The sequence below is a fragment of the Orcinus orca genome, chromosome 21, assembly GCF_937001465.1.
Source record: "Orcinus orca chromosome 21, mOrcOrc1.1, whole genome shotgun sequence".
NCBI lineage: Eukaryota > Metazoa > Chordata > Mammalia > Artiodactyla > Delphinidae > Orcinus > Orcinus orca.
In genome coordinates this window covers 5,805,943-5,828,660 of record NC_064579.1, presented here as the reverse complement: position 1 = coordinate 5,828,660, position 22,718 = coordinate 5,805,943, and the positions used below count along the sequence as shown (strand labels likewise).

Sequence of the window (22,718 nt, the reverse complement as noted above, 5' to 3'; positions counted from 1 at the left end):
TTAACTCCTTACCTTATCAGATATATGATTTGCAAGTATTTTCTTCCATTCAGTAGGTTGCCTTTCTTTCTTTCTTTTATTTATTTATTTATTTATTTATTTATTTATTTTTTTGCGGTACACGGGCCTCTCACTGTTGTGGCCTCTCCCGCTGTGGAGCACAGGCTCCGGACGCGCAGGCTCAGCGGCCATGGCTCACGGGCCTGCTCCACGGCATGTGGGATCTTCCCGGACCGGGGCACGAACCCATGTCCCGTGCATCGGCAGGCGGACTCTCAACCACTGCGCCACCAGGGAAGCCCTCTTTTTTTTTTTACTTTTTAAATTTACTTATTTAATAAATTTTTTTTTTTTTTGGCTGCGTTGGGTCTTCGTTGCTGGCTGCGGACTTTCTCTACTTGCGGTGAGCGAGGGCTACTCTTCGTTGCAGTGTGTGGGCTACTCTTCATTGAGGTGTGCAGGCTTCTCATTGCGGTGGCTTCTCTAGGCGCGTGGGCTCAGTAGTTGTGGCTCACGGGCTCTAGAGCACAGGCTCGGTAGTTGTGGCGCACGGGCTTAGTTGCTCTGTGGCATGTGGGATCTTCCCGGACCAGGGCTCGAACCCGTGTCCCCTGCATTGGCAGGTGGATTCTTAACCATTGCGCCACCAGGGAAGCCCTGCCTTTCCTTTCGTTGATGGTTTCCTTTGCTGTGTAGAAGCTGTTTAGTTTGATGTAATCCCACTTTTTAATTTTGCTTTTGTTTTGTTGCCTTTGCTTTTGCTGTTAAAATTTTTGACTCTTATGACAAATATTAAATTTAAAATATTTCAAGCATTCTGAAAGAGTACAGAAAATATGTACATCTTTTTTTATCTAGCTCCTAGCTTTGTCAGTTTTTAAGTTTCAGATTTTTAAAAAGAAGTAAAATAAATACAGTTGAAGCCCCATATAACACTTCTTTCCATTTCTTAAAGTTATATTAATTGTCTCATATGTGTTTTTATGCTTTTACTACTTGTATATGCATTTTTATAGTATTATTTAACATCATTTTAAACTTGATATGAGTGGTTTCATACTAGCATTCTCCTGCAATTTGCTTTTCTTTAACTCAACATTGTTTTTCTCTTTTCTGTTGTACAACATATGAGACGAGCATTTCCCTCGTGTATGGAATTGGTGGGTTTGGATACGTACATATTTATTTAATATAGCCAAATTACTTTTCACAGTGGTTGCCAATGAGGAAATGAACTTTTCAATTTCAGCACAAAAGGCAGCTGGGATTTTCATTGAGATTGCATATAGATCAATTTGGAGAGTAGCAGGCATTACTTTTACAGTTAATGTAAGAGGAAGACAGAACCCAAAGTCATGAGTCACAGTTTTTCTCAGCAATGTTAATTTGTCTGATTTCATCAGTTGTTCCTATTGATAAAGATTATTTTGGGGGACTTCCCTGGTGGCGCAGTGGTTAAGAATCCGTCTGCCAATGCAGGGACACGGGTTCGAGCCCTGGTCTGGGAAGATCCCACATGCTGCAGAGCAACTAAGCCCGTGCGCCACAACTACTGAGCCTGCGCTCTAGAGCCCGTGAGCCACAACTACTGAGCCCATGCGCCACAACTACTGAAGCCCACGCTCCTAGAGCCCATGCTCTGCAACAACAGAAGCCACCGCAATGAGAAGCCCGCGCCCTACAACGAAGAGTAGCCCCTGCTTGCCTCAACTAGAAAAAAGCCCACATGCAGCAACGAAGACCTAACACAGCCAAAAAAAAAAGGGAGTCAACATATTTTTTTTAAAAAAGATTATTTTTGGAGATGACATTTCCCCCCCTTAGATAAAGGCATTTATTATATGTGTATATTACATATATTCAAGAAAGATTCACTTTTAATTTAGTGATGACTTTTTGAAAGCAACAGCAATAATCTGAGAGAGCTTTTAGATACAAAAATTGTTGGATTCTGGGCTTCCCTGGTGGCGCAGTGGTTGAGAGTCCGCCTGCCGATGCAGGGGACATGGGTTCGTGCCCCGGTCCGGGAAGATCCCACATGCCGCGGAGCAGCTGGGCCCGTGAGCCATGGCCGCTGAGCCTGCGCATCCGGAGCCTGTGCTCTGCAACGGGAGAGGCCACAATAGCGAGAGGCCCGCGTACCGCAAAAAAAAAAAAAAAAAAATTGTTGGATTCTAAACCCAAAGGTATCTAGACATATGCTTGTATGGGATTAGCACACGTGTATTTTCTGGTGAAGTATCACATGGGGATTATACATTTATCTTCTGACCAAAACAGACTCCTGCAGTGGTATGTAGATATGACCGGTTTCCTTTTTTAAAAATTGAATGGTTTCACTCCTTTGCCTTCTATCTGCCGCCTCATGTTAGCTTTGCCACATGATCAGTCTTCTCTTATAGACCGGGAGTGCGTAATTTCATGCACTTTCCCCCAGTAATGTGGAATTTATATCCGTTTCTTCAGAACTGATGGATGTTGGGAGGGCCCCTGAGCAGTCCCCAAAGCTGATTAGCCTGTTGTGTTCAGGTGCAGTCTATGTGCTACGCAGGAACAGGGGACAGTCTTTGAAATACAGCTTTCCTCATTTTCAGCTAATAGTAAGGATTGTTGAGGAGCATGTTGGACAGTCTGTGGAGCAGGTTTAGGCAGTATGAAGTAAACCAGCTCAGGACAGAAGATTTGGGCTCACCAGACTGTTGATGAAATTCATGAGGTATTTTCTGAGTTCTTCAAACTAAGATTGCTTCTTATTTGCTTTTAACGCCTTCATTTGCATCAAAGACTGTCTTCTGAAGCCCCAGTAGTATTTTCTTTCTCTTTGGCCTCTGTATCAGGGCTTTGAAGCTGGGCCAAGAGCGCCTTTATTTTCTTTGCTATGCTGCCAGGCTACTCTTCAGAAGACTTAAAAACTTTGAACAGTTCTGAACTATGATCATAAGCTCATCCTTAGTCAACGTCTGTAGCAACTGCAAGGCTAACATATGTTCTTCCGATGCTGATCGTTTGTAACCATGCATGTTGTAGCTCTGATCCATTGACCCAGTGGGTACTTGGGAAAAGCATGATAAATACACAGCTTCTCTAGTAATGATTGTGGTCGGGTGTTTTTGTTTAAAATCCTCTCTTTGGTCATGAATGCAACTTGTTTTTCTAAAGCTTCTTTTCCACGTATCTAAAGGATGAAAGACGGATGTTTTCACATTGATTTTCTGATAAAGAAGCTAATTCTCTTGGGTTCTGGGAGATCACACCACAGAACACTGAGTGCCTGGGAATAGAAATGCTCTAAGAAACAAAACTGAAGTCCTCTTATAATGTTATGAATTGAGAAATCATGATACAAAAGGACTTTCATCAGAACCTATAACACCTTTTCATTTAATTTAAAGGGGACCTGGGTTGTAAAATACAGCTTATTAAGTACTGTGGTTTGGAGCTCCTATGAGACAAAAATTGGAATAGTTCTATAAGGAGAGATACTGCATGAGGAAGTAACCAGTGGATGATAATAGATTTGGCAATTCCAGAAATGAGTATTAGTAGAAACTCAAGTTGATGTCGACTGCTGATAATTGTGAAGTCTTGGAGTACTTTTGTGGTGAAGCCTTCCATGTTTTTCAAGATAAGCACAGCAGGAAGAATTGTGGTCTTGCTAATGGAAAAAAAGGTTTTTTTCCCACTTGGATTGGGTCTGTTTGCTGTTTGATATTCATGTATCAAATGGAAAGGGAATCCGTTGAACAAGTGTATCACTTTCTGAGTGAGAGACCTGATCAGTTTTCTCCTCTTTGGATTCTACATCTATAAACAGTCCGTCAATTGTAAAACCAACTTTTGGAAGAAGTGTTACCTCCTGGATAATCTTTAGCTTTTGCAGTGAGACATCATATGATGTGACATGATTTTGACTTTTAAATGCTAAGTCATATTTACATTTACCTCTAGAACAAGAGCAGCACTTGGGATATTTTTTGAGTTTTAAGAGCTCCAGTCTCTTGATTTCTTCTGGAATCCAGAATGAGACTTCTACAGAAATTCAATGACTATCAAAGATTTTGTTTAATTCTTCTTGCAGTTGCTCAGTTTCAGATTTTCTGTTGCCATGTCAGCTGACAAGTTTCAAATCACAGCTTGCTATCCTTAGATACAAGTTTCCCTTCATGAAAATAGTCTACTTGGACATAGATGGAAGTAGCTATGGTCCAAGCAGCCCACCAGTTTCTAGACATACTTGAGATTTCATGACTTTTTTTTTTTTTTTTTTGGCTGTACCTCACTGCATGCTGGATCTTACTTCCCCAACCAGGGATCGAACCCGTCATGACATTTTTTTTTTTTTTTTGTGGTACACGGGCCTCTCACTGTTGTGGCCTCTCCCATTGCGGAGCACAGGGTCCGGACGCGCAGGCTCAGCGGCCATGGCTCACGGGCCCAGCCACTCCGCGGCATGTGGGATCTTCCCAGACCGGGGCACGAACCCGTGTCTCCTGCATTGACAGGCGGACTCTCGACCACTGCGCCACCAGGGAAGCCCAACCTGTCATGACATTTTTAATAGCATATTTTTTTTACTATAAAATACAACTTTATTACTGAACACTTGGGAGATAAAAGGGAGAAAAAACACTAATTCTGTCATCCTAATATATCCATATTTTGGTAAATTTGTTTTCAGCCTTTCCCCTATCATATTTACACAGCTTTACATTTGTCTTTTAATATGACAACTCATTTTACATATGCCTTTTAATATGACTTTTCATTTATCGTATGTACTTTACATGTTATAGGGTGAAATAACAGAAACTTTTTTTTAATAGTAAGGAAATTTTCAAACATAATCCAAAGTAACGAGAATAGTGCAATAATCTCCCATGTACCCATTACTCAGCTTCAACAAGTATCAATACATGGCCATCATGTTTCATTTATATATCCTTAGAGTATTTTGAAGCAAATTCCAGACATCATGTTATGTCTTTTGTAAATACTTAAGCATGTATCTTTAAGGTATAAGGAAGTTTTAAAGATATTACCGCAATGCCATTATTAAAACTTAAAGGAAAAAAACCCCAAATAATTCTTTGATATCATTAGATGTCTGGTCAGTTCTAACAGTGAGTTTTTTAAAATTAATTAATTAATTTTATTATTTATTTTTTTGGCTGCGTTGGGTCTTCGTTGCTGTGCGCAGGCTTTCTCTAGTTGTGGTGAGTGCGGGCTACTCTTCGTTAAGATGCGTGGGCTTCTCTTGTTGCGGAGCACAGGCTCTAGGCACGCGGGCTTCAGTAGTTGTGGCACGATGGCTCAGTAGTTGTGGCTCGCGGGCTCTAGAGCGCAGGCTCTGTAGTTGTGGCGCATGCGCTTAGTTGCTCCGCGGCATGTGGGATCTTCCTGGACCAGGGCTCAAACCCGTGTCCCCTGCATTGGCAGGCGGATTCTTAACCACTGCGCCACCAGGGAAGTCCCTAAGAGTGAGTTTTTAAGACAGAATAAAATTTCCTCAATGAATAACCAGTAGTCTACTTAATCATTCCATCAGTACAGGACGGTTAGGTTGTTTATAATTCTGCGTGATGGTGAATCATGCTGTGATGAACAAATTCATGCCTATAATTTTTTCTCTAGTTGAATAATTTCCTTAGGAAGGATTTCTAGGATTTGAATAACAGTACAAAAAGTCGCATGATTTTTTTTTTAATCTTAAGTCTTCAGCTGTATATGTTGCATAAGGGATTGTTTGGTTAGGCACAGCAGCCTGTAGGCAGAAGACTTGATTAGCCTCACAGTGGCTGCTCAAGGAATGCCTGGCTGGATTTTCCCTCACCCCGTCCCTGCACGGAATTCTTTGGCCGTGTGGTGATAGTAGCCTGTCTTTTATCCTCTTGCCATAAAACTGTGGCTAAGAATTTATTTTCCACAGAATTATGCCCTCCTTCCCACTTCAATCTATCCCTCTTTTTGTTGTGGTAGATTTGGCATCAAATTTAAATTTCATTTTCTTCAGTCATTAACAACTGTAGAAGATATCAGGATTCTTTTTTTTTTTAAATTGAGGTATAATTGACATATAGTTAGTTTCAGATGTACAGCATAATGGTTCGATATTTGTATACACTGTGAAATGATCACCATGATAAGTCTAGTTAATATCACAAGATTCTTATTCTTCTACCTAAAATGGGAAAGATTGTCTAGTTTTAGAAGGATGAGTCCAGGAAAACTTGATTCTGTTTTTACCATTTTAACAAGGTAAAGTAGAAATTAATAGAAAACGCTAAGGTAATCGTTTAGAGTTTAGCTTTAATCTTGTTTGGATTACTAAACTGAGGATTCTGGGTGTCAGTAATAGTCTGGATAGGTGACGTAAAACTGCAGTAAGCAATATATGAGGAATTTGTCTCTGTCTGCTGTTATCATTTGGGGAAGCAGAGTAGGCTGGTATCAATACAAAGCACATGGGCTTGGAGTCAGATCTGGGTTCGTTTCCTGACCTTGCCACATTAATACTAACAACAATTTGTATTGTAAAAATTGCAAATCATTGAGCATACTACGTGCCAGACACTATACTAAGCATTTTATATATGTCATCTCATTAATTTTTACAATAACCCTGCAAGATATGTTTATGATTTCCATTTTCCTGCTGGAGAAACTAAAGCTCAGAGAGGGTAAACACAAAGCCAATGGCAGGGCTAGGTCTTTCTCTGTGGTCTTTTTTTCTTTCTGTTGTATTATGGTTACTTTCTTCTTTCTCTCGCCATTCTCCCAGGTTTCCCGGAACACCCTCTTCAGTTTGTGGGGACAAGTTCCCTGCCATTAGGTGCAATTGTTAGGTGCACTTATGGAAATGGCTGAGAAGCACTAAAGGCCATCACTTCATCCTTCATCACAATATACCCATTGTTATGACAAAGACTCTAAGGTGATAATCTGAGTTTAATATATGTATATGATTATAATATATGAAAGAATACCTCAACGGTTGCTTAGGTAGTTCATATTTTCATTAGTTACTGATCTCCTTTCTTCTCAAAGTTTTTGAAGTGAGGGCATTTTAGCTCATCTACTCATTCATGTTTTTTTTCTCCCAACTTTGCTTTTTTATAGAGTTTGAATTCTTATACAAATGGAGCATATGGCCCACCATACCCCACTGGCCCTGGGACAAATACTGCCTCATACCCAGGGGCTTATTACACATCCGGGTATGCTCAGACCAATTACTCCACAGAGGTTCCAAGCACTTACCGTTCACCTGGCAACAGCCCAACCCCAGTCTCTCGTTGGATGTATCCCCAGCAGGACTGCCAGACTGAAGCAGCCCCTCTTAGGGGGCAGGTTCCAGGATATCCTGCTTCACAGGTGAGCATTCATCTGTTGTGTTTTTATTTTTTCATATTAATGAATGGTACCAAGTTTTTTTTCTGTTCACTTCAAGAGGTTAGGTTTTTTGGGGTTTTTTAAAAATAAATATATTTATTTATGGCTGCGTTGGGTTTTTGTTGCTGCGTGTGGGCTTTTCTCTAGTTGCTGAGAGCGGGGGCTACTCTTCGTTGCGGTACGTGGGCTTCTCATTGCAGTGGCTTCTCTTGTTGCGGAGCACAGGCTCTAGGCACGTGGGCTTCAGTAGATGTGGAACGCGGGCTCAGTAGTTGTGGCTCGCGGGCTCTAGAGCACAGGCTCAGTAGTTGTGGTGCAGGGGCTTAGTTGCTCCGCGGCATGTGGGATCTTCCTGGACCAGGGCTCGAACCCGTGTCCCCTGCATTGGCAGGCAGATTCTTAACCACTGTGCCACCAGGGAAGCCCAAAAGGTTAGGTTTATATTTTTTAATATTCTATGAATGTTTATTTCTCTGTTCACTTCAAGGAGAGTTCTAGTATGTCTTTATTTGTGCTTCCTTATAGCATAAGGGTCCATTTATTTATAGTATCTGTGGGACAGACTTATGCTGTGGGACAGACTTATGCTGTGCTTCAGCCACTGAAGTTTAGGCCCTATTTTTCTGAGTTTGATGGTCACCAAATCTGCCCCTGATATCTTTGGAACCAAGCTTTTTTAGGTTTGGAGAAAATATTTGCAACTCATTAGAAATACTACAGTTTAGTCCCATAGCAGCTAAGATATACCCTGTTAAGCCAAGAGGAAGCATCTCTGAATCTGTTTACACTAGAATATTTTCATTACTTCTTTAAGTGTCTTTTAGCAATGACCAGTGTATTTCCTTCCTCTCAATCTAGAACCCTGGAATGAGCGTGCCCCATTATCCTTATGGGGATGGTAATCGTAGTGTTCCACCACCAGGACCAACTGTACGATCCCAGGGGGACTCCTGGGCTCCTCCGGGTGCTTATGGCATGGGAGCCCGTTACCCCTGGCCTTCAGCTGCCCCCTCAGCACCACCTGGGAGTCTCTACATGAGTGAGAGCGCTTCATCATGGCCAAGCAGTGGCTCTCCTCGGCCACCTCCTTCCCCCCCAGCCCCACAGCCCAAGGTAGGAGGCTTCTAGACGTTGTCCTCTTAATGTCTGGGTAATTAAGAGAGCACAGCGTGGAACTTTTTCTGCATTGGTCTGTGTTAAATGGGGACTAACTTCAAAATGTTGGTGGCTACTACCTGTAACTTTACCTAGCCCAGTTTACTTTTTATTTAAAATAGACTTTATTTTTTAGAGCAGTTTTAGGTTCATTCCTTTTTTTAAACGACAGGAGAATGCTCATTTACTAAATGAGATGTAATACCATTGGTTTGTTAGACAAAATCAAAGATCAGATTTTACTACCTCAGTCTCCTGACAGAAGACAAAACCAATGTGAAATTGCATGGTTTTATGAAACCACACACTTGAACATCATTTGCTTGTGGCCAGGTTCCTTTTTAAGATTTGTCTTCAGGTTTTATCTCTTTAGGGGAAAAAACTATCTGATTCCTATTTATTAAGTCACTGGACAGATTGTGAGGTGGTAAGGATAGATTGTGAGGTGTTCATGATGATGACCTGTCTCAGGGTAGATTCCAGCCTTTATACTCAGGAATTCTCTGCCTTTTATCTTTTTAGGGCTGTATTCTTCTCAAATGATTAAGGAGGGCCGTCCACTTTTATGGGTGGGGAGTCTTCATGTACCTTCCTGGTCAGGTGAAAGATGTGGGCTAACAAATCTGATGTTGATGGATCTCCATTAAAACAGCTTTTTTCCCCTCTTTGCTCTCCTACTCCAAGGATTCCTCATACCCCTATAGCCAATCAGATCAAGGCATGAACCGGCACAACCTTCCTTGCAGTGTCCATGTCCATCAGTACGAGTCCTCGGGAACAGTGAACAATGATAATTCAGAGCTCTTGGATTCCCAAGTCCAATATACTGCTGAGCCTCAGCTGTATGGTAATGCCACCAACGAGCATACCAGCAATCAAGATCAGAGTCATAATCTTCCTGAAGAGTGTTTATCTTCAGATGAAGGGACTCCGCCAAGTATTAAAAAAATCATACATGTGCTGGAGAAGGTCCAGTATCTTGAGCAAGAAGTAGAAGAGTTTGTAGGAAAAAAGACAGACAAAGCATACTGGCTTTTGGAAGAAATGCTAACCAAGGAACTTTTGGAACTGGATTCAGTTGAAACTGGGGGCCAGGACTCTGTCCGGCAGGCCAGGAAAGAGGCTGTTTGTAAAATCCAGGCCATACTGGAAAAATTGGAAAAAAAAGGATTATGAAGGGATTTAGAACAAAGGGGAAGCCTGTTACTAACTTGACCAAAGAACTCTTGATTTTGGTTAACTACCCTCTTTTTGAAATGCCTGTTGAGGAGAAGAAGCAATACATTCCAACTTTCCTTTGATATAAAACTTGAAAAACTGGTAAAGGACGTGGAAGAACAGTTGGGTTATGAGTTGTTTTCAGTTTTCAGACCAATGAATGTAATAGGAAGCTATGGAGTTATCAGTATTGCCAAGTAGACTCACCCCTTAAGAAATTTATGGGTATCTGCAAGCTGCTTCTTATCAGCAGGAGGGAAATCCACCTTATGTAACAGGCTTATCAGAAACCTACCGGATAAGACTGGATGTTGTCTGAGACAAACAGGCTCTGTTTTTTTAGACATCTGGATTACTTGTCACATTTTTGTACATTGTGACTGCTTTCACCGTACACTATGTGTGTAAATTATAGCTTGGACTTCAGCCTTCTTGGACCTCTGTTTTGTTTTGTTACTTGTAGTTCACAAATACAGTGTTATTCTCTACTTCTTGGTACATTTTGTAGTAATATGTTTAATATAATTACTCAAGAGACTATACTGACAGCCAGATAGTATGGCAGTTCTGGATGAATTTATATCTTTTCACCACTTGAATATATTGCACTGTGTAGTGAGTTCCTGAGGTAGCTTGTCTCCTTTTTTGTATAGATCATTAGGTTAGAGTTTTGCCACTTGTATTTTTCATGTTGCTGTTGGAAGGTTAATTTGGAAATGGCATGGGTATAGGAATGAAAATGGGGCTCTTCCCTTTTTCGCTGTCTTAATCGTATTTGGATGAAGAGCCACTTTAAAATTTCCTTTCTTCCCCCTTAATTATCTTTTTACTACAGCTGCTTGCGTATGGAGCAGTGTGATGAACACAGATTAAAAATTAAATGCCACAGCACGTAGAAATAATAACTGCAAAAGTAACTGCAAAAGTAATAAATACAACCATTTGGGAATGCTGTTCTCCATCTAAAATATTAGCTTCACCATCAGGATCCCTATGAGGAGATTCCAGCTCAGTGTATCTGCTCAGTTTACAGTAAGAAACGACGACGGTAAAAGAGGATTCATGCTCAGGGAATGAATCAGCCATAGCTAGAGTGGGAAATTGTGTTCTTCTTTTAAAGGTAGATTTGATGTTTATCTTTGTTTCCCTAGAATAAATTGCATAGACAGTATTGCCTGTTTTATTAAAAAGATGTTTACCATCACTAATAACAGTCATTTTAGAGCCAGATTTAAGGAAGGGATATTGAAAGGGTCTTAGCTGGATTTGCTCGGGTAGCTCTATGCTATCATGTAGAAGAGACTTAGGTAGATAACTTACTTTTTTCATCTGAAGTGAGTTCCAGTATGCAGTATCTGTTATTGGAAAAACTGCTGTTTCTTAAGATATCCAAGTGATTTTTTTTCCTTGACTGCCAGGCCTATTAACAAGAAAATAAATCCACCAGCCATCTCCTCTCCTTATAAAAAAAAACCAATACAAACATATTATATGACGAGAAAAAGTAAAGTAAAAATACTGGCCGGGCCTTAGGTTGGTATGAGTGATTTTATGAGATAATATGGTGACAATTTTATTCTAGGATTTTTATTTTTGGCCTAATATAGGAATGTTACAAAAGGCTTTTCTATGAAAATTTAAAAGTTGTACTTTAAATATTCAGAAGGGGGAGAACCTTAAAGCTAAGTTAACATAAACCAGTGAGACAATGGCTAATACAGGAGAGAACACTATTTTTTAACTGAGTGCCCAAGATACCAATTTCCCTGAGGTCTTGATTTTTTTAATCTATAAATCACACATTATACACACACACATATATATGTGTGTGTGTGTTTTTTAACAGTTTTTTTTTTAGTTTTGAGATAATTTTAGACCTCCTGAAGAGTTGCAAAAACAGCGGTTTCTGTATACTCTTCGCTCACCTTCCCTTTATATTAACATCTTACATAGCTGTAGAACATTTGTCAAGTTAAGAAATTAGCCTTGATATAATGCTATTAACTAAAGTAGAGAGTTTTGAAAGTAGGGATTTTCTAGTCTTTTCACTAATGTCCTTTCACTGTTTCAGGATCCAATCCAGGATCCTGCCTCGCATTTAGTTGTCATGTCATCATAGCGTCCTCCGATCTGTGACAGTGTATCTTGACACCTGATGCGGTAATGTATTTCTGGTGTTATTAACCTTAGCCACTACCTGAGGTGGCGTCTGCTAGGATTCTCTGCTGTAAACTTACTATGTTTTCCTTTGTAATGACTGAATGTTTGCTAGAGATAATGTGAGCTATGCAAATGTACTGTTTCTGCTTAAACTTTTGCCCACTCATTTTTGTATCCACTGGCAGATCTTGCTTGTTACTACTGTGGTGTTCGAATGTGACTTTGTTTCTCTTATTCCTTCTACATGTATTAGTTGGATTCTTTCTGTAAGGGAGGGCTATTGCTTCTGGATTTATAATTTTAATTATAATAAGATATTCAGGGTAAGTACAGACTTAGAAGTTAAAGGTGTAAACCATGTTAAAATGATTCCAAATGCCAATGTCAAGGAAAGGAAAACTAAATTGCAACCTGTGCCAGAAAATATAGTGAATATAAGAAGGAAAATAGTATTCATTTTTTGTGGATCTGATTCAGTTCTTGACTTAGTATTGACTCTTGACTGAATTCAAATTTTTTTTGGTATTTCACATCTGGACTTTTAAAAAGTGTCTAAGTTTAATATTACTTTGGGGATAATTTCTGTCAAAATCTTGAATAAAGTTATCCAGATCTGGCATGTTAAACACAGCTATGTTCTCTATAATAAGCCACTATTGTTCCAAATATAAACGCCAATGTAAATATTTAGATGAATTTAAGTCCCAATGAAGTATTAGCAGGATGGGCTGGTCTCTACATTGTTGGTGGGGAATTCTTTTAAGTGCTTTGAAAAAAGGGGTTTTGAAAACAGTTTTGTAGTTGGTTAATATAATACCATTAGAGGTGGGAAGATTTTTTTTTTTAAGTTGAAGAATATGGATTAAATTGGCATTAAAAAAAGTTTTGGGGGGGATGGATACTTGAGGACTGGAGTTTTTCATCTTTTTTTCTTTTTAAAAAAGTTATGAGTTTGAAGACTCAAATAATTCTATGGAAGTTAGCAGTTTAAAGAGTCAATTCTGGGACTTCCTGGTGGTCCAGTGGTTAAGACTTTACCTTCCAATGTAGGGGGTGTGGGTTTGACCCCGGGTCTGGGAGCTAAGATCCCACGTGCCTCGCGGCCAAAAAACCAAAACATAAAACGGAAGCAATATTGTAACAGATTCAGTAAAGACTTTATAAAAATGGTCCACATCAAAAAAAAAGAAAATCTTTAAAAAAAGTCAATTCTATGAAAAAGATCACTCTTCGGTTCCACTCCCATTTTTCCTTCTACAAAAGTAACTACTTTCAATTGAGTTTTTTAAAAAAATTATCTCCATATTTTTTTAATTACACAGTTGTATTGCTCCCTTTTGATTTATCAATTTTAGGTCATTTCTACTGATTTTCTGTTGTAGAGGATGAAGGTTAGGTCTCTCTGCCTCTACCATACACACATCCCAGCTCTGATCCCTCCAGTTTCTCACTCCACTTACATGGTAATTCTGTTGTACGTTATTATACTATGTAAATGCTGCCCAGAGCTCAGTCATGCAGTAAACTGCTTACTTTTCTTTTCCTGAACAACAACTTGTTTTCTCTGGAATGAATCATGTCATACTTATTTTGTTTGCCTATGTGCTTATGACTGATTTGACCTCAAACCCTCCATCATTTGTCTAAATCTTCTCTTAAGATGCTCAGACATATTTTATCAATTTTAGGCTCCTGAAGACGCGTTCCTGGAGCCCTCTGCCTGCAGCACTTGTATGTTCCTGGTGCATACTTTCATTCTGGTGTCTTCTGTTCATCCTGGGGATTCTCTCCACCCCTTCTGTTGGATTCCTTTTTTCCATAGCCTGTGTCTTTCTCTTTCTCAGTTTATTCCCTCATTTTGGTAGAGCATGTTCCCCAGTAGCTTCCTGGAAAAGGGTGCCTAGGAAGTAATTTTTTTCCATCTGGCATATTTGAAAATGTGTTTTCATGATCCTTTGTTTAAAACTTAGTGTTTCTTCCTGGAAGCTTGTAGGATATTTTTGTCCCCTCTACAGTACAGTGTTGGTATGGGTCTGTTTTTGTCCACTTTGCTGGGCACATTTCGTTCTGGAAACTCCTGCCCTTAAGCCCTATAACATTTTCTTGAGTTTTGTTTGTTTGTTTCTTTTCCTCCTCTGCTACGCTAATCTCTGTTACATCTTTCTAGAATTCCTGCTGTTTCTGTTATAGATCTCTTAGACTGGTTCTTTGATTTACTTATCTTTTTACTTTCATTTTTTGCCTTTTTGCTGTACTTTGTGGGGGATTTACTCACCTTTATCTTCCAACTCCACTGAATTTTGTTTCATCTATCATATTTTTAGTTTCTAGGAATTTTTTTGTGCTCTGTGTTCTCTATGGGATTCTGCTCTTGTTTGTGGGTGTAGCATCTTACATCTCTGAGGATATTAATGATAATTTCTTGATTTTTTTTCTTCTCAAATAAATTTCCTACAAAGTTGCGTTTTCCTTTCTTTTTCAATCTCCATCTTTTTCATGTTAGAGATATTTTTCAGATGTCTATTACTTCTTGGTTGTGTTTTTTACAGCGTTGTTATACTGGAGACCCCAAATTGCTTCTAGAAAATGCTTCCTAACTATTCTGTTTAATTATTATTTTTTCATAATCTTTCTTGGAGGGAATAGCTATTTTGAGTTGAAGTTGAGAAGGGAGGATTATGTGGATAATTTTTACTCCTCTGTGAAGATAGGAGGGTTTTATACTCTATGTGGCTTTTCTCATCAGGAGTGGTGGGCAGTAGCACATTTGTTGTAATAAAATGTTAGGCAGAGGAGATGCCAGCTGCTGAGAAGGGAGGATTTAGGGGTTTCTGAGATCAGGGCACATTTTCTGTAGCCAACTTTTTTTACTTATTTATTTTTTTGCGCTATGTGGGCCTCTCACTGTTGTGGCCTCTCCCTTTGCGGAGCACAGGCTCTGGACGCGCAGGCTCAACGGCCATGGCTCACGGGCCCAGCCGCTCCGCGGCATGTGGGATCTTCCCGGACCGGGGCACGAACCCGTGTCCCTTGCATCAGCAGGCGGACTCTCAACCACTGCGCCACCAGGGAAGCCCTGTAGCCAACTTTTAAATGTTCTTTTATTTTGCAATATATACCTTATCCTGGTAAGCTAATGCCAAGGGTAGTATTGCCAGATAAAATATAGGACCCTCAGTTACATTTGAATTTCAGATAAACAACAAGTCACCTTTTAGTATCAGTGTGTTCCACATATGGCATGGGACATAATGATACTAAAAATGATTGTTTTTCTGAAATCCAAGATAACTAGGAGTACAGTCATCCCTCGGTATCCGTGGGATTGGTTCCAGGACCCCGCCGTGGATACCAAAGTCCATGGATGCTCAAGTCCCTTATATAAAATGTTGTAGTATTGCATAAAACCTGTGCATATCCTCCCATACACTTTAAGTCATCTCTAGACTAGTTATAATACCTAATACAATGTAAATGCTGTGTAAATAGGTGTAAATACAATGTAGATACTATGTAAATAGTTGCCGGGTATGCAGCAAATTCAAGTTTTTGGAACTTTCCTGAATTCTTTTTCTTTCCAAATACTGTCAGTCCATAGTTGGTTGAGTCCGTGAATGTGGAACCCATCGATAGGAGTACCAACTGTATTGCATTATTTATATATTTATTTTTTTGGCCATGCCACATGGCTTGTGGGATTTTAGTTCCCTGACAAGGGATTGAACCCAGCCCTCAGCAGTGAGAGTGTGGGGTCCTAACCAGTGGACTGCCAGGGAATTCCCTATATTGTATTTTTTTCATTAAAGTTTTTATTTTGAGATAATTGTAAATTCACATGCAGTTTTATGAAATAATTCAGAGCTTTCCTGTACCCTTTACCCAGTTTCTCTCAATGGTAACATCTTGTAAAACTTTACTGTGATGTCACCGCCAGGATATTGACATTGATATGGTCAAGATACAGAACAGTCCCATCACCATGACTCTTCCTCCTGTTGACCTTTCACAGCCGCACCTGCTTCTCCTTTCCCACCATGCTAAACCCCTGGCAACCACTAATCTGTTCTCCATTTCTAAATTTTGTCCTTTTTGAGAATGCTGTATAAATAGTATTGTATAGTATGTAACCATTAGAGATTGTTTTTTTTTTTTCCATTCAGCATAACTCTCTTGACATTCATCCAAGTTGTTTCCTGTATCTGTAGTTCTTTTTTATTGCTAAGTAGTAGTCTATGATATGGATGTACCACAGTTTGTTCAACCATTCACCTCTTGAAGGATGTATGGGTTGTTTCCAGTTTGGGCTATTATGAATAAAGCTGCTATGTACATTCATGTACAGGTTTTTGTGTGGACATAGTTTTCATTTCTTTGGGATAAATGCCCAGGAGTGTAGTTCTGGGTCATATGAAAGTTGCATGTTTAATTTTTTGGAAACTACCAAACTATTCTAGAGTGGCTGTACCATTTTACATTCCCACCAGCAATGTATGAATCTCTCTGCATTCTTGCCAGTATTTGGTGGTGTCACTATTTTTTAGTTTAAGCATTCTGATGGGTAGGTAGGTAGTGATATCTCATTGTGCTTTAATTTGCATTTCCTTAATGGTTAATGATGTTGAACATCTTTTCATGTGCTTATTTGCCATCTGTGTATTCTCTTCTGTAAAATGTCTGTGTGTGTCTTTTGCCCACTTGCTAACTGGGTTTATTTTAATAGACTTCTTATTGTAGAGTACTTTAGATGTACAGAAAAATTGTGATGATACTACAGAACTCCCATATACCCCACACCCTGTTATGAACACCTTAAATCGGTGTTGTACGTTTGTCACAATTAATGGATCAGTATTGATACATTCTTGTTGACTAAAGTCCATACTTTATCCAGATTTCCTTTGGTTTTACCTAACACCGTTTTCCTCTTCCAGGATGCCATTCGGGATACTGTATTACATTTAGTCATCATACCTCCTTAGGAACCTCTTGGCTGTGCCGGTTTCTCAGACTTTGCTTGTTTGTTTTCTCGGTTTTTTTTTTTTTTTTTTGGCCACGCTGCATGGCTTGTGGGATCTCAGTTCCCCAACCAGGGATTGGATCCGGGCCATGGCAGTGAAAGCCTGGAATCCTAACCACTAGGCCACCAGGGAACGCCCATGACTTTCCTTGTTTCTGATGAGTTTGCTAGCCTTGAGGAGTACAGGTCAGATATTTTGTAGAATGCCCCTCAACTGGGATTTGTCTGGTGCTTTTCTCATAATTACACTGGGGCTTGGATTTGGGGGAGGAAGACCACAGAGGTAAGTGCCCTTTCTCATCATATATCAAATGTATTTGCGATCTACATAGCTCATACTGTTGATGTTAACCTTCATCACCTGGCTGAGGTAGAGTCTGTCAGGTTTCTCCACTACACAGTTACTATTTCTTTTTTCCCCCTTTTCATACTGTATTCTTTGGAAGTCCCCATTTGCAGCTCCGCACTTAGGGGATGGGGAGTTATCCTCCATGTCGGTGAGGGTGTTTATCTATGTTAATTCTTTAGAATTTACCTGCAAGGTAGATTTGGTCATTCTCTCCCATTTATTTATTTGTTTAATCAGTCATTTATATCCGTGTGGACCCATAGATATTTATTTTATACTTTGTGTTATGATCTAATGCTACTTTATTTATTTATTTATTTATTTATTTACTTATTTATGCCGTACGCGGGCCTCTCACTGTTGTGGCCTCTCCCGTTGCGGAGCACAGGCTCCGGACGCGCAGGCTCAGCGGCCATGGCTCACGGGCCCAGCCGCTCCGCGGCACGTGGGATCCTCCTGGACCGGGGCACAAACCCATGTTCCCTGCATCGGCAGGCGGACTCTCAACCACTGCGCCACCAGGGAAGCCCTACCTTATTTATTTTGTTGCTCAGAATGTCTTGCTTTGGCCATTGGGAGCTCTTTCAGTTGTGTCCTTTTGACATACCCCCATGATTGTGGGGGCTTTTTTTTTTGGAGCCCTCCTCACTTTCTGGCACTACATGATTCTTCAGGCTCATCCTGCATATTTCCTGTTCCAGCGCTAGAACCATTTGCTCCTCCAAGAAGCCCTGGTCCCTCTTATTGAAGAATGATATTGAAAATAAATTTGGGTTCCATTGTTTGTCTTTTCACTGCTGAGTTTTAAGAATTCTATGTGTTTTCTAGATACTGGTCTTTTGTCAGATTGGTGCTTTGCAAGTATTTTATCCCAGTCTGTCGCTTGTCTTTTCATCCTCTTTACAGAGTTTTTCACAGAGCAAAAGTTTTTAATTTTGATGCAATCCTATTTATCAGTTTTTCCTTCTGAGAACTTTTGGTGTCAAGTCTCTAAGAACTCATTGCTTACCCCCAGTTCCTGAAGATTTTCTCTTATTGTTTCCTAAAAGTGTTGTATTTAACTTTTGCATTTGCTACATTTACATATGCTCAATTCGACAACCCTAGCCAAGAGGAAACCTTGGCTTGATGGAAACCTCCAGGGGCCCAAGGAGACACCTTGCTGCACAGCTTCAACTGAAGTTATCAGCTCAAAACAGTCTTCATTGAAGTGAGACAGAGGCAAATCACTTGCCTCAAAGTGGGAAAAAAAAATCTAAGATTATTCAGCTTGAGGGCAGGAACTATTCAGTTGTGGCTATAAAGTAATAAAATGCATTTTTATGAATGGTTTATGGACTTATAAAACTCACCAACTTTGGGCTGGAAGAGAACGTCACACTGATGTCTCTATGGTTCCTCTAGTTCTAACATTCTTTTATAAACAAAGTCATAGCAGCAGCCTGTATATTCTTGTTTAAAATATAGATTCATGACCCCTCTGATTAACTATCTTGGGTTTGGACCTGAAATTTAAAGAATCTACTTAGCATACCCTTCTATTCATTAGAGTTTGAGAATCACTGTCACAGCCTGGCCTTGTTATTTTATTGTCAGATCATCAGAAACAACTGCGGAGTTTTCTCAACTTTTGATGCCGACGTGTCCACCAGGGGTTGAGAACTTCTGTCTCCAAAAACTATGTATCCTCGTAGCACCTAGTCCCTTGATAGGCACTCAACACAATACCTTTTGATGCCTAACAATTATTCCGACTTTAGATGTGAAATCCAGTTGTTTCATGACCCTTAGACTGTTGCTTTTGCTCTTTAGGCAGCTTACTGGCCATTAGCATTATCTTTTGCACTGGAGCATGGAGTCAGCAAACTACCACCAGGGACCAAATTTAACCCACTGCCTGTTTTTGTAAATAAAGTTTTATTGGGACACAGCCACACCCAGTGGTTTACATACTGTCTCTGGCTGCTTTTGTGCTACAGCAAAACTGATTAGATGCCACAGAAACCTTACAGCCCACACAGCCTAAAATATCTGGCCCTTTACAGAAGAAAGTTTGTTGTCTCCTGTGCTGGAGCATTGAAAGGGAAAAAATAGACTTTGTTTCAGATTTTACCTTTTAAGCCTTTTTCTGGTAAAAGATTTGATATACCACTGCAACAGCAATAGCCAGTGAAATTAACTGGTGGTTTCTTTCTTTTTTAAAAAAAATTAATTTATTTTATTTATTTATTTTTGGCTGCGTTGGGTCTTCATTGCTGTGCGTGGGCTTTCTCTAGTTGCGGCGAGCGAGGGCTACTCTTCATCGCGGTGTGTGGGCTTCTCATTGCGGTGGCTTCTCTTGTTGCGGAGCACGGGCTGTAGGCGCGCGGGCTTCAGTAGTTGTGGCTCACAGGCTCTAGAGCACAGGCTCAGTAGTTGTGGCGCATGGGCTTAGTTGCTCCGCGGCATGTGGGATCTTCCCGGACCAGGGCTTGAACCTGTGTCCCCTGCATTGGCAGGCGGATTCTTAACCACTGTGCCACCAGGGAAGCCCAACTGGTGGTTTTTTGAGAGATATCAGATATTCTCTCTTTCTGAAACTACCTACCTGCTGGGCCTTCTTGGAAACCTAGAATTTATACTTCTTAAGGCAGTGTTTCTCAAAGTGTGGATCTCATGCTGTCTGCATCCAAATCACCAAGAGGGCTTGTTTAGAATGCAGATTCCTGAATCCCACCGAAGACCTACTGAATGAGAATTTCTGGAGGTATGCCTGGACATGAGATTACCCCCTCTCTTGTAACTATTGGTGTATCTGGTCTCTGTTGTAGCAGTCAACGCGATACTTTTTTTTTTTTTGAGGTTTGAACCCAGAGTATTTATTGTCATGGGAATATGAAGAAATGTTCATATTCCTGTGCTTTTCTTTTTCTTTTTTTTTTTTTTTTTACATATATCTCTTCTTTTTTGCATTTCCTTCCTTTTTAGGTCACCACAGAGCACCAAGTAGAGTTCTCTGGGCTGTACTGTAGGTTTTCATTAGTTGTCTGTTTTATACATAGTAGTGTATATGTGTCAATCTCAGTCTCCCAGTTCATCCCACCCCACCTCCCGTTCCCCCTTGGTGTCCATACATTTGCTCTCTACATCTGTGTTCAACAAGATATATTTATTTGTTTACCTGCCTGTGTTTCCTATTGAGCTGTGAACTCCTTCAGGGTAGGTATTGTGTTATTCATTGCTTTTGTATTCCAAGCCCCAGATTAGGCACATTTAATTGTTGTCGTTCTCAAAGGGTGGTCCATGGAGGCTGGGAGTCTCAGAGACCCCTTTAGGGGTCACAAGATCGAAACGGTTTTCTTAATTGTACCAGGACATGATTTGCCTTTTTTGCTATGCTGTTGACATTTGCACTGTTGATGGAAAAGCAATGGTGGGTAAAATTGCTGGCGCCTTACCAGGAATTAAGGCAGTGGAAACAAATTGTTCTACCAGTCACCGTATTGTCCACTGCCATGAATTTGTAATAAAAACAGTGCCAGTTTCACTTAAAAATATACTTCATGAAGAGTAAAAATTATTTTTATTAACTCGTAACCCTTGAGTTCACACCTTTTTCACATTCTGTGTGACAAAATGATTAGTACGCAGGAAACAATTCTGCGGGCTGAAGTACACTGGGGAAAAGCGTTCCTGGACCCAATTCCAGTGTGTGTGTAGAGGCCTCCACACACCAACAAGCAATTCTTATAGGCCAGACGTTCCCATGACTTCCTCCTTGGCTTCAGTTAACTTGCTAGCACGGCTCACAGAACTCAGGAAAACCGATTTATTTACTAGATTACCAGTTTATTATAAAAGGATATAAAACCACAGCCAGATGAATGATAGAGATACATAGGGCATGGCCTGGGGACAGGGGGCAGACCTTCCGTTCCCTCTCCAGGTGCACCACTCTCCCCAGTCCTCACATGTTCCCCAACGTGGAAGCTCTCTGAACCCTGTCCTTTGGATTTTTAGTGAGGCTTCATTACAAAGGCATGACTCAGTCACTGGCCGTTGGCAACGAATTCAACCTCCAGCCGCTTTGCCCTCCCTAGAGGTTGGGCGTTGGGACTGAAAGGTCCCACCCTCTAATCACATGGTTGGCTCTCCTGGCAAGCAGCCACCCTCCTTCTGTGGGATCCAAAAGTCACTTTCTCTGAAGCGTTTTCAGGACCTGAGGACAAGAGACCAAATATTATCTCACTGCTTTTATAGCTCAGGAAAGTCCAAGGGTTTTGGGAGCTGTGAGCTAGGAATTGTGAATTAATATATACATTAATCTGAATGACCAATATATTGCAGCTGGTCACTTGAGGAAAAAGCACGTGACATTATTTGACTTGGTAACTGAACTAACTACTATTATTTTCATGGAACATCATTTTTAGTTGAAAGTACAAACGACAGACAAACTGTGGCTATGCAGATTTAGGTATTTGGCAGAACTTTTCTAGAAAAAGTGAGATTGTTACTTCAAGGAAAACAACTGACAGTATTTGTTGCCAATAATGAAATTAGACCTTTACAGTAAAAAGGATTTTGGAAGACTTTTATCTGCTATGAGCTTGACAGCTTCCTGATACTTAAAAGACTTCTAATTAGATTGGTGGTAATTAAAAAAATAGTGAAATACGTTAACATTTGAAAGGCTGCATAGCTCAGTGAACTGAAATTTTACAAATGACCAATGCATGATGTCATCAGTCATGCATGGGTAAAAGATCTATTCAAAGTGCAAGATAGACCAATGGTGGGGATTTTTTGTTTTTTTGCCGCACCTTGCGGCATGTGGAACTTCCCCGACCAGGGATCGAACCCACGCGCCCTGCAGCAGAAGCGCAGAGTCTTAACCACCAGACTGCCAGGGAAGCCCAAGACCAATGGGTTTTAAAGTATCAGAGTACAAAAATTCACTAATATGTTTTCAGATTCCACATTGCAACTAACTTTTAAGAACCTACCATTTGTTGAATTTTATTGTAGTAGTAAAAAGAATACTCCACAATTATCTGAAAAGGCCATTAAAAGATTCCTTCTTGGGCTTCCCTGGTGGCGCAGTGGTTGAGAGCCCGCCTGCCGATGCAGGGGATACGGGTTCGTGCCCTGGTCCGGGAAGATCCCACATGCCGCGGAGCGGCTGGGCCCAGTGAGCCATGGCCGCTGAGCCTGCGCGTCCGGAGCCTGTGCTCTGCAATGGGAGAGGCCACAACAGTGAGAGGCCCGCGTACCACAAAAAAAAAAAAAAAAAAAAGATTCCTTCTTTCTTCAACTGCACAGTGGAGTGAGGCTGGATTTTCCTTATATACTTCAACCAAAACTAAAATTGTAACAGGTTGAATGCAGAGGCAGATATAAGAATCCAGTGGTTTTCTATCAAGCCAGACATTAAAGAAATTCACAAAAATG

At 40.4% G+C, this 22,718-nt stretch overlaps 1 protein-coding gene and 1 pseudogene across 3 annotated transcripts in view; one reads left to right on the top strand and one right to left on the bottom strand.

Moving 5' to 3' along the window:
- Positions 1 to 16,266, top strand: part of BAG4 (BAG cochaperone 4) — a 34,704-nt gene extending 18,438 nt beyond the window's left edge. For 2 of the 3 annotated variants that reach the window (XM_004284884.3, XM_004284882.4), the window contains 3 exons: positions 7,117 to 7,371; positions 8,248 to 8,502; positions 9,229 to 16,266. In XM_004284884.3, the coding sequence (XP_004284932.1) occupies positions 7,117 to 7,371; positions 8,248 to 8,502; positions 9,229 to 9,720 (1,002 nt within the window). In that variant the 3' untranslated portion in view covers positions 9,721 to 16,266. The remainder of the gene's footprint in view (positions 1 to 7,116; positions 7,372 to 8,247; positions 8,503 to 9,228) is intronic. The other variant, XR_007474681.1, reaches the window with a different exon arrangement.
- On the bottom strand, positions 2,669 to 3,849 carry LOC117198439 (origin recognition complex subunit 3-like; annotated as a pseudogene).
- Positions 16,267 to 22,718: the final 6,452 nt, after the last annotated feature.